At 47.2% G+C, this 14,632-nt stretch overlaps 1 protein-coding gene across 1 annotated transcript in view; it reads right to left on the bottom strand.

Annotated features, from left to right (window-relative positions):
* gpc1b (glypican 1b) overlaps window positions 1-14,057 on the bottom strand; it is a gene marked incomplete at its 5' end in the record, with an annotated part of 19,090 nt that extends 5,033 nt beyond the window's left edge. The window contains 7 exons of the mRNA XM_056597181.1: window positions 1-27; window positions 445-578; window positions 1,088-1,216; window positions 3,866-3,996; window positions 4,533-4,698; window positions 11,741-11,904; window positions 13,811-14,057. The exon at window positions 1-27 is cut by the window's left edge and continues 149 nt beyond it. Coding sequence (XP_056453156.1) covers window positions 1-27; window positions 445-578; window positions 1,088-1,216; window positions 3,866-3,996; window positions 4,533-4,698; window positions 11,741-11,904; window positions 13,811-14,057 — 998 coding nt within the window. The remainder of the gene's footprint in view (window positions 28-444; window positions 579-1,087; window positions 1,217-3,865; window positions 3,997-4,532; window positions 4,699-11,740; window positions 11,905-13,810) is intronic.
* Between the last annotated feature and the right edge of the window lie 575 nt (window positions 14,058-14,632).

The following is a 14,632-nucleotide window of genomic DNA, read 5'->3' as shown; positions in this document are numbered from 1 at the left end:
CCATCGCCCATGACCTCAGGCAGGTACCTGACAATACCCCACAAAGGCACGGACACACATTTTCACACACACACAAAGACACGCATAAAAAAATACAATTCTCTTAAAATAATATATTTTTCGATTAAACCTAGACAGTACGACACAATAGTGTAAAATAGAATAAATAAATACATATAGAATTAAATACATGCATAAATAAGCATTATATAACAGCATTGATGAATACTTGGTCCGGATTGGCCTGTAACGTGTCACGGGTGTGCATTCCTTTTCAACAACGGCACACCTCTGCCTTGTAACAGTTCCAAATCAAAGCGCTACGAATCCGAATGGAAAACAAACGGTCCACCAGAATACCGACCAGATGTCTCCTTGACAACGCTAAAACAACAAGACACTCTAAGCAGCGGATTTAAGTGGATCAAAATCGGCGAGGCTCACCTGGCGCGGTTCATCCCGTTCCAACACCTGTCCTCCGCACCTGCCCCGGTGGCCATGCGGTCGCTGCAAAGGACGCTGGGAAGAGAGACCCAGTAGGGCTGCATGTCCTTCAGCCTCCTGGACGCGTCCAACACCTGCCCGGCGTCAGTGTACATCAGTGCACGGTACTCATAATGCTTTCATGGACGCCCCATGCAAAACACTGTAACAATAGGTCCAATACAATACATGATTGTATCTGAAATACCCTTTGACAAAAAACATGACATATTCCTTTAAGGGGTCGTAAACCAGAACCACTGCTTCCTCTTTAATTGTAATTATTTTAAATTGGAACAGCAATTAGCCCGCACGTCATTCCAGCCTAACTGGATACCTTTAAAAAAGCGTTTAAAAAAAGGATTTGGCACAAAGAGGACAAAACATTCTTTCTTCCCATCGTTCCATTTCCACATCCATTGCCTCATCTCACAGCCTTTGATGTGGATTTGGACTGTATCAGAGAACATAGTTTGGCTGGACCATCATCAATAACAAGCCATGTAATAAGTGATACTTTAGAAGCCTGGACAGCCTCTCTTTAAGAGGTCAGAGCCAGCCCATTCAGATTCCGTCGGAAAGCCCGACGATTGAGTGCACTTACCATTTGCTCTAGTTTGCCGGTGCTGGGCCCCACCCTGTCCTCCACAATAATCTTCCCCCCTTTCGACACCTCTTCCTGGGCTGTCGTGCTGGTGACCCCCCCCCTGGGACTCCCACATGCCTGGAACACCTGCGGCAGAACCAAAGTAAACACGCAGAAGGAACAAGAGAAAATAGAAAGAGAGGTTGAAGAAATGAGAAGCCATGAAGGAATTTATCCGCATCTTGAAAGAAACTTACATTAAAGCAGTTTCCAATAGTTGTTGACCTGTTGACCTGACCAGTTGTTCAGTATAAAAATCTTTGCGACCCCAACTTGTTAAATTTTTTGTAAGAAATATATGTTTATTTGAAGAGCAGGATATCCCTTCTGGCTATATATGTATCAGCGGGCCATCTGTTCATAAATACAGGACCTTTATTAGACCTCAGACATAATGTTTTCTTTGATCAAATTCATCACAGCATCAAATATCTATCTTGTGTAAAATACACTATAAAGGCGATAGAGCAGGATGATCTTCTTTTCACATATGCTTGTTTGACAAAGAAAACGGCAACAATATGCCCTTTAATGGGTGTAGCTAGTTCAGACGGGACACTCTAGTCATGCGCCCCCTATCAGCTGACAGCTAACGCGGTCCAAGTTAGGTGTGCTGGGCATAATTCCGCCCCCCACCACCCCAGCCTCCCCCTGCATTGGTTTTGCTCTGCTTTGTATGCAACCTATACAATGGGTGGAGCTATCTGATGTACCCCATGGGGGGATTGTATAGCGCTCCCTGTTGGTATTCTGTATCTGACATCTGCATGTCATGCTTTAAATCCCACAGCAGGGAGCAACAGGAAAGAGTGGAACCATACCGCCAAACTAAATCGTATTAGCATGGCATGCATTAAATGGTCACAACATGATATGAGTTATTCCTGACAGAACGGCGCGATCGGTCGAAGAAAGCACGGCTCTGCTGTCTGCTTTCCACTTCCAGAATTAAAATGAAACTGGAGCAGTAAGGTTACAGACTTGCCCTGTGCACTTTACTCCTCCTTCTAACTGTGGACTCAATGTTGCACTGTATATAACCTTTGTGGCTGTCCCGTGTTGACAGGAATGAAATCCAATAATGCCGAAACCAACTCTGTGAATAGCATCATTGAATGGGAAGCTGTACTTTGGCTGCTGCTGTATAGCGACAAGAACTGTATGTTTTACTGGATCATGGAGAGTTTGTGTTTACAGTAGGTGACCGCAAACACACAATATAGGAGACTAGGACAGATTTATGCTACTGCTTTCACAGTGCCTGAAGGACTGGTTCATGACATTGCCATGGTAGATGCAATCACTCTCGACTATATTTATATGCACGTGTTTATATATTTACCCGCACCACAAGAAAAGTCAGGTTACCTCTGGCGTGTTTTGAGTAGCGCTAAGCCTGTTGTATAGAGTCATAATAACATTATCCAGTGTGACGTGAACTCAGTCTTTACTGCTAGGTAACATTTTGTGGGTTTTGGGGAGGTTGATTATACAATTGGGCTATAAACTATACTATGTTTACTCAGATCATAGAATCTTATTTGAATCAATGTATAATTACAATAGTCAACAGAATAACAGTGAATATAAGTGAACAGAATGACTTTAAGGGTGGCAGAAGTATTGACTTCATCTTCAGCAATTTATATCAAATGTATTCAATAATACAAACTGCAATCCACGCGTCTACGGTAGCATTAGAAGTTATGCAATCATTTACTTACATCACCTTAGGGATTCCTTGCCCTCATTTGATGAATAATATAAATGGACGCAGGTAAAATAAATGATAAACTCTCTAAACCAGACAAGAACCACCAGAGACACGCCAGTCTACCACGCTATGAACACACACACTCTTTATCGCCAACCAGAACAGGGCCTTTGTTGCCTTTGTTTTTTTCATCTCACCATCTCACCGCTCCTTTTCCAGCCCTTGTCCACAACAATACCGCACAGTGATCCCTCTCTCACAGCTGCCTTTTGTGTTTTATAAAGCGGCATAAAACAATATCGCTCAAACACCCTTAAACACGAGGAGTGAGGCGTTGGGAGCGCATGTCCTGTCATGATTCGGATCTCTGTGTTTAAAAGCAGCCAGGTATGCGCTGCGGTCTACTGTTCCACTGCGAGATGCGAAGAAAGCAGGCGTCACGCTGATTTTTGCACAAATGGTGAAAGTAGGGTGATGTAATGTGTCGGCAGGTTCGACATCTGCAGTGCCGAACTTCAATGAGAAGACGGGCCTAGTTAAATCAGGAGAAGCCGTTGCACATGACCACATTGTTTAGGCATTATAATCGCCGGCAATGTTGAGTAACAACCGTTGAACATGGGCAGGATAGTGTAGCGGATAGGATGTTCGACTCCCAGGCTAAAGGTTCCTGGTTCGATTTCCCAAGCCTCTGTAAGAGTCTTTATCAATGATGTCAAACCCTATGCATAACCCGATGTGCTACATAATAATGAGTTGCATTTTTTTGTTTAATTCAAATTGTCTATTTTATTTCATACCTAGAATCACCTACTGTTTAGCTCTTTCATGTTTCTTATCATGGCCCTCACCACGACCTTAGTATTGCAATGTAAATACAGAATGACCATGCTAGACTGCACCATAGCGTCTGCTCAATGACTCCATACGCAACACACACACACACACAGTAACAACACACACTCTCTAACTCTCTAACAACCCACCCCCTTTTCGTGTGGCCATGACGGCAGCTTCCTTACCTTGCTGTTGACGGCCTCTATGTTCTCCATCATGGTGGAGATGGCCTCTGCTATGCGGTTGGGCAGCGAGAGGATCACCACGTCCACGCCGGTGGGCCCGTCGAAGCGGCCCGCCACTTGCACCATGGTGTCTACACAGCAGCCAGACACACACACACCGCAGAGGCAGAGACGTAGCGTTCAGCAGGGGAGGGTCAAGGGGGAAATATTAACCAACCGGTGTGCCGCGTACGCAGACTAGACAGCTGGTGATAGTAAATGAGAAGGTGCGACTGTTTAATGAAGAGCGAAATTATGCACAAACACAGATGGGTGGCTGTTTAAAGAAGAAATGAGCACAGAGATCCGGTGGAGAAACTTGTTGGAAACACGTGTGTGTGTGTGTGTGTGTCTGTGTGTGTGTGTGTGTGTGTGTGTGTGTGTGTGTGTGTCTGTGTGTGTGTGTGTGTGTGTGTGCGTGCGTGCGTTTGTGTGATGTGAAGCTCACAGTGTTTGTGTGTCTGTCTTTGTGTTTGTGTGTGTGCGTGTGTGCACAGTGCACTGTAAAAACATACTTAAATCATTACACACGGATGCAAAGACACACTGTTAAAAAAACACACTTTGATAACCACTACACAAATACGTGTGTTTGTACGCATTGCATTGTGTGTGTCGCCCTCTTTACCAGCCAGATGCCTCCACTCTGTGTTGAGGTCGGCCTGGTTGGCCAGGCAGCCCTTCATCACGTTGCTGCAGTAGTTGGCGCAGGGCCGTGCGGACGCCATGCCGCGGCAGTGGGGGCAGTAGGTCATCCTCATCATGGCCCGCATGCACTCCAGGCTCAGCTGCACCTGTGGACACCAGGGGGTTGGCATGGCCGTATTGCACCAGTATTTTTGGGCCTCAGTAAACAGTGCAGTGAAAGCAGACAGGAGGGCAGCGTGATGGAGAGAGAGAAACTGTAGCCTCGTGGGACTATAAGGATATTCACACTGGCGTTTTTGCAATCAATATCATTCTGGCCTTGGCTTGGCTGCCATTGATTTCCAAATGAGGCCGCTGCCTAACACAGTTAAAGTAAACTCCAGCCAATCAGAGTGATGCTCTTCGTTTCTCAGCCCTCGCCGAATATAGTTGGAAATAAAGCAAACACATAATTCTAATCTGAGAAAAGCCTCTTTGCAGATTTTTGTTAATCTTTTAACAGCACATTGTTCATTGTCTATTTTGGATGAAACTGTTTTGATTGCTTCATCGAGTGCCACATTTTCCCTGGGCGCCGCTATTGTTTTTTAATGCGTCAAGACTACGGCCCTCTTTGTCTGGCATGAGCTGAAGCCCCCTGCCCGGATTGGACCTAGCATTCATACAGTGGGATCGTGATGCAGGCCAGACCGACCTACAGAGAGTCAAATAATGGGAGCTTGTGACCATCCCGTTCTCATGAGGCTCGGACTGCAGGTCGGAATGAACCCTGGGTGTATTGTGCACCAGTCAGTTACAGTCACCGGTGGATTTTCCATTGTAATAAAAATGAACAGTAAAGATACATGGTGGAACGATGTTTAATTTGACAATGGGTTCGGCTGACCTCAAACCATGGATGATCAAAGGCAGCCAGTTATAGACCAGAGCCCACCACGGCAATTTCAAGTCTTAAGATACTTCTTATTTTACTAGAAGTTCTCGGCTCTCTTCTATCTATAACCGTTGCGTCCGTTTAAGTCCGTTTCATGTGTTGGTGACGGCTGCATTAAGCCCTCTGGATAAAATGTGGAGGGACCCTTTTCCTTCGCCCCCGACAGCGTTGGAAACCAGACTACCAGTGGTGGGTCACTACCCGCAGCGACCTGCATTCAGCGTTGCTATGATTTCATTTCTACCCCCGTTGCCTTGGAAACAGAAGACTTGGTTCCCGGAGAATTTGGCTTTCTTATTACTTGTTTCACAAATGCCGGCAAAAGGGAGCCCGACTTCCCATGCAAACATTCCCCCGATCCCTTCATTCCTTCCATCTTTCCCCGATGCCTCTCCTTCCTCTGTCTATCCTACTAGGCCCCAGACTCCGCCTGGAAAGGGCCTGTGTGCGTGAAACACTGAATCTGGGTTAATACCAGTAAGCTCTGTTCACACGAGAGCACAGCTATGCATACAAAACCCCAGGCGAAAATGTGCATGTGTGTTTGTGTGTGTGTGGGTGCATGTGCATGCTTGCATACGTATATCCATGTGTTTGTGTGTGTGTGTGTGTGTGTGTGTGTGTGTGTGTGTGTGTGTGTGTGTGTGTGTGTGTGTGTGTGTGTGTGTGTGTGTGTGTGTGTGTGTGTGTGTGTGTGTGTGTGTGTGTGTGTGTGTGTGCGTGTGTGTGTGTGTGTACGTGTGTGTGTGTGTGTGTGTGTGTGTGTCTGTGTGTGTGTGTGTGTGTGTGTGTGTGTGTGTGTGTGTGTGTGTGTGTGTGTGTGTGTGTACGTGTGTGTGTGTGTGTGTGTGTACGTGTGTGTGTGCGTTTAAGGACTAGCGAGCCCAGCTATGCATACAAAACCCTTTTAAGCTGACATCTAGGCCAGCCCTGATCCTGCATGGAGACTGTTCCTCTCTCAGTGGCGAAGTCAGGGAAACACTTTCAACAAATATACACTACTTTACGCTGGGAGATGGGATAACAAGGATGGGCAGTGAAAACAAACCGGCAGAGGCCTCGGAAGACACTTCCCTTCAATGGATCAGTGCGCATTTATGTCTGCATGGCGGTCTGATTAAAAATAATAAGGGATTTGGGGTTAAGAGAATTAACATTGTCAGGACCATGGACAGCAACCATGACAATATAACAATCATAACAATTATTATGATTATGACTATTAATGGAACTAACTCTACAGTATATTTTCTCGGATATGTCGTTCTCAAACGAAAGACCAATGCAAAGAAGAATGAACACAGACGATTACATTATAGGAGTTCAAAGGAAACAAGAAAAAGTTGAACGCAAAATTCCCCTCACACTCCCAGACTGCAGCAAAGTGAAAGGAGACTTGAGTCACAGGGCCTAGTTCTGTCTCCCAACTCTAATACTTCAACCACTCGTTAGTCACACGATGAGTCACACACGCACACACACACCGCTCCTTTTTCCCCACAAACAACATTCAGGGGGAGAGCAGAGAAGATTAGAAACAGAAACAAACCCAAAACAAGAGAGGTAGGTACGACAAGGCGAGCTAAATAAAGAAAGGCGGAGACCTTGATCGTGGCGAGGGGTGCGAAAACAAAAGAGAGACAGACGAGAACTGGCGGCGCTGATAGAGAACGCGGTCGAAGATGTTTTCACAAATTCGACTTGATCTTACATCAGCCGTGCGAGCTGCGATTGCTGGGAACTCCAGGGCTGCACAACAACCGCCATGAAACAGCATTTTCCTTTCCCCCCTCTTCTCTCTTTAGCAACCACTAATCGCCTGAGGGAGATGTTGTCATGAGCCGCCATGCTGCCCACAGTCTGCCTTCTGCCCTCACTTCTCACCCCATGAGTGCGGGGGACAAAGACGAACCGACGGATCACAGCGGCTTTGACCGGCCCTCCTCGACTCGCGTCCCTTTGCCGCCGCCAACTCCCCTTGCCTTGCATGGAACACCATCCACTCTTCTGCATCTAGGCAACCCCCCCCCCCCCCTCTGTTGACAAGGGCGTGGAGAGTTCTGGGTTAAACTCCTGAACTCTGGGGCTCCCACCACCACTCCACTGCGGGTCCCTCGACAAAGCGCTCCCCTCTGTACCTGTCAGTATCGGTAGCAGCTTCTATCGCCCTGCCAGAGGGCGACTGAGGACTGATTCACTCCTCTGTCCCCTCCTCTCAGCGCCTCGCTGTGTAATTAGGGGAGATATATGAACAACCAGCAGCACCCCTCCTGCATAATGGAGCGCGCTGCTCCAGACTCCTGGCCTCCGCCGAGCGATGTGACGCGTGGCCTACTTCCTGCTACCGCTACCGTCTGCTCCTCGGGGGGGGGGGGAACGCAGGACTTTTGTTTTAAAGACACGGTGGCTAATACGAGCCGATGTAGACCAGGAGTACAGAGGGAGTCTCTACCCCCAAGGGACAAACCAGGGGGATATAAATTCTCTAGACTTCAGTGTCGCCTACACCGATGTCAAACTGATCTGATCTTTAATCCTTGGTACTGGCCTCCTGCTTCGGTTGAAGGAGCTATAGACATAACCTCCTGCTGTAGTTCTGTGATTTCAAGCGATATCGTGACAACATTGGGGGCAAACTCATTATCTCACAAGGAGATTGTTAAGTCTCTGAGCAGAGCTATGAATAGGTACTGTCTGTCCTGTTTGGGCGTAATCAATCGGAGATACGATTACCACAGAGGAACGAGGGTAAACCGAGAACCAAATTACTATGCTTGGCTGTTGACACTGTGAGGGCAGAGAGGACAGGACGTGTCACAGCTCTGCACATCGTCAACAAACTGAAACAATCAGGTGCAATTAATTCAGTGCTACAGGGAGGGAGGAGGAGGGGGGAGGAGGGGAGAGGGGAGACGGAAGGAGAGGAGAGGAGGGAGGAGGAGGGGAAAGAAGAGGAGACAAGAGGGAGAGAAGATTAGAGGTGAGGGAGATGAGAGAGAGGGAGAGGAAGGAGAGGAGAGGAGAGGAGAGGAGAGGAGAGGAGAGGAGATGAGATGAGATGAGAGGGAGAGGGAAAGGAGAGGAGGGGAGAGGAGCATAGGGAAAATGGAAAGATGATGGTTGGTGAGGAGGTGAAGAAGAGAAGAGTTGAGGATTAAAGGAGGAGGATAGGAAAGAAGATAGGAGGAGAGGAGAGCAGGGGGAGAAAATGGTTGCTCAGTAATTACGAAAAAAAAAGGAAAATATGAGCAAAAAATAAAAAAGTTAAAAAGGGCCAACAGAAGCCAAAGCACGGGAACGGTAGAAGCAGAATTTGGAGAAAAGGCTTCTGAGGAAACATCAGGGGCTTGGCACAGCCTTTTCATTTTCTCCTCTTTATTTCCCTTTTTTGAAGCCTGGTGCTGTTTATGTGGACATCAATCGAGAATGTGTGTGTGTGTGTGTGTGTGTATCTTTGGTGCATGTGTGTGTGTGTGTGTGTGTGTGTCTGTGTGGGTGTGTGAATGTGTATGTGTATGTGTGTCTATATGCATGGCAATGTGTGCACACTTGAGCAGCTGTGTGTGTGAGTATGAGCGTGTGTGCGTGCGTGCGTGCGTGCGTGCGTGCGTGCGTGTGTGTGTGTGTGTGTGTGAATGCAGCTTGTGTTTGCATGTGTGAGTGTAAAGGGGAAACATAATTGTCATTCATGACCTCTTGGAGAGGGTGGCAGCGGTTCCCAACATCCTGTCATTAGCTGCAGATGACATTTAATAATTTTGCAAAGAGCCACACTAATTACTCACACTCTCACTCAGCCGGTCCCTTTTAACCAACACATCAGTGCTTCAGCCCCGGCACTGCAACGGAGATGGTCAAGAAACATACATAACGGGATCTAGACAGTGTTGGAAGGTGTTCACTGTTTGACACTGAAGCTATAGCTGAAACTGAACTTGTGATTCTATTCATCCAGGCTATTGTGTGTGTGTTTGTGTGCTCGTCGCTGCATGGGTGACTGTGTGCATCAGCATGTGGGTATATTTTTGGCGAATAGAGGAATGCACGAAGACTTGTAATCGGCTTGGCAGTGGGAAGCTGGCGGAGGCCCGACGAGAAGCTGCGGGCCCCTCCAGCGGGTCCAGAGGGCAAACCAACAGGACACAAATCCCGAATAAAAACGGAGGCTTAGCGCACGAACACATGCTAATGCCGTCGGTAAATACAGCCCTGTTACACTGCGAACCATGGGAATGGGAATATGCTATGTTGCTGCTCTCGACGCTATGCTAATTCGGTAGCAAAACCCCTGCGTGGATGCCGTTCTGTAGTCTTGTTTCGAGTAGGCGGTGGCTGTTCTCTGTTCCGCTATGGCTCACTGCTTGGCTAGCTGTGCTCATGGTTATTCCTGGTCTCCGTCCCCTGTGGGTCTGTGGCTTGGGCTCTGCTGTTTTGTTTTTTTGCTGTGTGTGCCTAATTGAGACATCTTGAAGTCTGTGTGTGTGTGTTTGTGTTGTTGTGTGTGTGTGTGTGTGTGTGTGTCTGTAAGCAGCGGGGCCCCCTCACATCTTTTTTTTTAACAAAGACTTAACAGGAAGAGACATCGGCCATGTGGAGTGTATGCTCTGTCCTGAAAGTCAAGAGATGCCTGAGGTTTCAAACTGCCAAGACACAAGCTCGCATAACCCTGGTTGCTATGTCATTGAGGAACACACAGGATGGCTCGGATTTCAGTTAATTATTGCTTTGTCGGCAGATTCCTACGATGCGGTGGTGGCAGAATTTGGCCACTTGTCGAGTAAGACGTAGACATCTCCCGGATAACCCTCTCTTCCACACAAACAACATTCTTAATCTACGTTTCATAATCAAAACCCAAATGAACGTTGAAACAAATAATTCTGATTACCCGTTGGCTCCAAGGTGTGAGAAGTTCTTTCCATCACGTTTATTTCCCAGAGGATGCACTACTCTAACTACCCCTTTGCCTTTTGCATGATCGGGGAAAATATCTTTCATCCTTCCAGCGATAGTCCATCGCCCCCATGCCGACCCCTCGCTCGGGGGACAGAGGTATTCCAATAGTGCTCTGGTCTTCACTCCACTCTCTCCTTCTCACATAGGGCACAATTTATCTTGGGTGCGTTACATTGACCCTGCCCACTGCCTTGGGGGATGTTTTTCAAACGCGGCATGGACATTAACTGCTGTAGCACGGGGCTGATTGCCCCCACCCGGGGGCCATGTTTCATGAAGCCCCGGTTTCTGCCGTGCATCGATCTGCTATCGTCTTTTACTCTGCCTGGAGATGGGAAAAGAAGAGAGAGGGATCCTGTGCGCTCGTATGGTGGCATGTGTGTGGGTTGGTCTCCAGGTGTGTGCTTCCGCTTGTGCATGAGTGTGTGTCCAACTGCACGGCTTTGTCTCTGCTTGTCCATGAGTGTGAGTCTACTTGTGCTTGTGCATGTCCATCATGCATTAGCGTCGTTTATCCCAATTGTGTGTCTCTGTCTGTGCACCAGTTAGTGTTCATCTTCATGTGTGCGTTTGTGGCATCAGTTTGGGATTGTCTGCATTGGTGCGTTTCTGCTCGTGCATGAGAATGGTTTGTCTGCATTTGTGTAATACTGTTTGTGCATGAGCTTGCGTCCATCTGCATGGGTGTGTTTCTGCTCAAGCCTGAGTTTGTCTTTGCCTGCATGTGTGTGTGTTTCAGTGTGTGTTTGAGTTTGCCTTTGTTGGCATTTGTGTGTGTGTGTCTTTGCCAGTTGGACTCTCCAGTTGCACTCTAGGTTGAAAGGAATGCAGCACTCCAAATTATTATTAATGACCATGTATGTGGAAGAGTCATGGAGAGGGGGGGAGAGGAGAAAAGCAGAGAATGGGTGAATAGCAGAATAATGGATGAATAATAGAACAGCATAAGCCGAGACAGCGGGAAGAGACGTTATGGGAATAGAAATCGGAAATAAGACCAAAAAAAACACAGGAAATGGACTTCCAAGACTTGACCACAACTAACGATGAGGTTATGTTAACATAAATAGAATAACCCCCCTTCCGAATCCCTTCAGCGCCCGGCTAAACGGCGCCGGGGAGAAATGCAATGCTGATGAAACAACGTGATTGCACCGGCCAAAAGAGATAAAGACAAAAAAACAAACAGGAGAGAGGTGTGAAGGGCGACGGTGAGATCCACAGGAAAAGAGCGATTCAGAGAGCGCTATAGACCCACAGGGCGGACGCCATGGCGGGGCGAGGGGGGGGGGTTTTACCTGGGACACCTTGCGCACCACGTCGCCGCTCACCAACAGCCCCTGGATGAAGGAGCGCGCCGCCACCAAGGCGCGCGTGACCTTCAGCTTGAGCTCGCGGGGGGCGTCGCCAAACGGCCGCAGCGTCTCCATCTGCTTGGACACGCACTCCTGGTAGTCCTCATCTGCAATCAGACGCACCGCAGCCTCGCCGTCAGGGGCGACTCCCTAACACGCAGCATTGATTTTCTTTGTATACGATTCAAGCTTGCGGCTTGATGGATTGCGGAGGGGTGGTGGGGAGGGAGGGAGGGAGGGAGGGAGGGAGGGAGGGAGGGAGGGAGGGAGAGGGGATGGGTGAGGGGGGCAAGGGGCTAAGATGGAACTGACACCTCCAACAGTAAAGGTGGGAGGGAAAAGACTGCTATTGTGTTTTTCGTGTGGTAAGCAGACCGCAGGGGATGTATGTGAGCTTATCGTCAGGTGGTACGTTGGAGGGTTCTTCTTGACTACCCACATTTACGACAAAGAAAATTAAAATCTTCATCATTTGGGCTCTATTTTTTATAATTATTGTTTCAAATATGGTATAGTGTCTGATGACTATTGCGAGAATAGTGTCGCTTTGTGAGTCAATCATGTTTTCCATTGTGATGTTTTCCATTGATGTTTTGTGTTCATTTTTGCTAAAATAAACACACTGTCAGCATAAGATGCGGCGCTGACATTGTCTTTCCATGTTTTCTTGACGTTTCCCACTGGCCATGGCCTATTTGCAGTAATAATTATGATTAAAGGGGGTGCTGGCAGTTTGCCCAGCCACTGCACACTTTTTTACCGTTTTTATATGAGGTGATCCTCCAAAGGTCTTGAAGACATTTAGTGGTGCACCTATTAAAAGGTTGGGAACCACTGGTCTAGTGATAAGGGGATTCGGCTGACAGCAACAAGGTTACAGGGTTTAACCCCAAACCTCCGCAGTCTACCTTAAGGCATCCTTGATCAGGCCTAAACCATCCCTGCTCATTAAAGGGTAAGTAAACCCTTGCCTCAGTATGTCTGCCCTCAGGATTCAAAAAGTGCAACCCTGAGCAGTCCTGACGGTCGCAAAGGTTTACGGAAGACGGACACAGAGGGGTCCATTGGAGAAAGTTCTAGGGGCATTGTCATAAGTTGCCAAAACCCCATAGAATGCTAGCTTGATCTAGGATGCACAGCCAAAAGGATACTACTGCTACTCTGCAAAAGCATTTTAAGCAGAAAATAGCTGAATTTCTCCCATTCAACAAAGTAATACATTTTCATCAAAATGTTCATCGACACTGTGTGACAACCAAACCGTTTCCTACCGAAGAAATGGATTGTTGGATTAACTGACTCTTTAATGCTGTAAAATGCTTTGGATACAAGTTTCAGCTGAATGGATTCATGGTAAATAGTAATGACATTGAGGAGGGATTACTTAAAGACTCAAAGAAAAAAGCCTAGCAAAACACGGTTTATTGTGCCGATTGTTGAACCACTAGTATGGACTGTGGGATGGGTTTAGGAATGATGTTCCCTATGGGTATTAAAGATATGACTATGTGTTGTAATCCTGTTTATGGCTAGGCGAATTTAACTATTCCGTGAGATGGCAGTGGGAACCTATGTTGTGAGATGTATGCACTTGTTTTGCAATTGTTGTTTGCATGCCCCGTTATTAACAGTGATGATTGCTATTGAAAATACTGGTATGATGTCGGAACAGAACTACAAACCCCATCTAATGTATAATATGTCTATGGATGGAAATTGACTGCTCAAAGAAGAGGCCTAGCTGTGGTCTCAGATGGAACATTATCCCTTTATCGTCAGGATAAGTAGATAGACGTGTTTGCTATTTACTACTAAGTCATTCAGCTGAAACTTGCATCCAAAGCAGTTTACAGCAATTAATCGTTTTTTTTTCATTTTACTATAATGTATGAAGTTGTCGAAATTCCGCTACTTCTGTCTTAAAATGCTTTCCCAGAATAATCGTCGCATTCATCCTATGAGGCCTAGAAATGATCTGATGTAAACTGGTGGTATGGAAGGTCTCTGGTTTACCTATGATGTACTGCTGGTTGGCCTGGTTGAACAGCTTCTCCAGCAGCCGGGCCCAGAAGTCGTTGAGGGCCTCCTCCAGGTTGACGTTGGAGGTTCTGCAGTAGCGCCTCAGCTCCATGTACAGGTCGGAGAAGACCGGGGCGTTCTGGGAGTAAAGCAGCCCCATGGAGGGGGCGAAGGTCTCCTGCAGGGCCACCTCGGAGCGATTCAGCAGCTCCTGCAGGTAACCTGAGACCACCAGGGGGAGAGAACAGGATCAATGGGCTGGGAGAAGAACGTGACCTCGAACCACCCCCTACCCACAAGGTAGTCTCTTCTCAGATGAGGGGATCTATTATTTATTTAAATTTTTATTTAATTATTTTGCAGTTGCCCTATGGTTGAATCGAACTTCAGTCTCTGGGCAATGAACCTCGACACACTGCAGGATCCAGATCAAAACATCATGCCTCGGTGCCATTTTTAGTCCTTTCAGGGGAGATGACAGCCAGGGGACTGTCATCTCCCCTTTTCCCTCCATGTCCCAGCGAGCATAGGAGTGCGGATGCTGCGCTTGGAAGGAACAGAAAATCAAAGTAGGTGTACACGTCTTCCCCTGTTAGCTGTCAGGGAAATGGGAACTCATGGCACCCTACTGGCAGCTAATGAGGTGGTCTATTTAGGCATGTATTCCCCGGTAGGCAAATAGGGACGCTTTGAATGCAGTGGATGGAAGGATTGATTCTCTTGGAGAATCTCCAGTAACTTTTCATGACTCAGAAAGTTTCACATCATTTCATCTTTAAGGTCTATTTCGCAAACAGACGTAGACATGTCACTAAC

The sequence above is a fragment of the Gadus chalcogrammus genome, chromosome 8, assembly GCF_026213295.1.
Source record: "Gadus chalcogrammus isolate NIFS_2021 chromosome 8, NIFS_Gcha_1.0, whole genome shotgun sequence".
NCBI classification, from domain to species: domain Eukaryota; kingdom Metazoa; phylum Chordata; class Actinopteri; order Gadiformes; family Gadidae; genus Gadus; species Gadus chalcogrammus.
The sequence above is the reverse complement of the archived record's forward strand: the minus strand, read 5'-3'. Positions and strand labels throughout refer to the sequence as shown.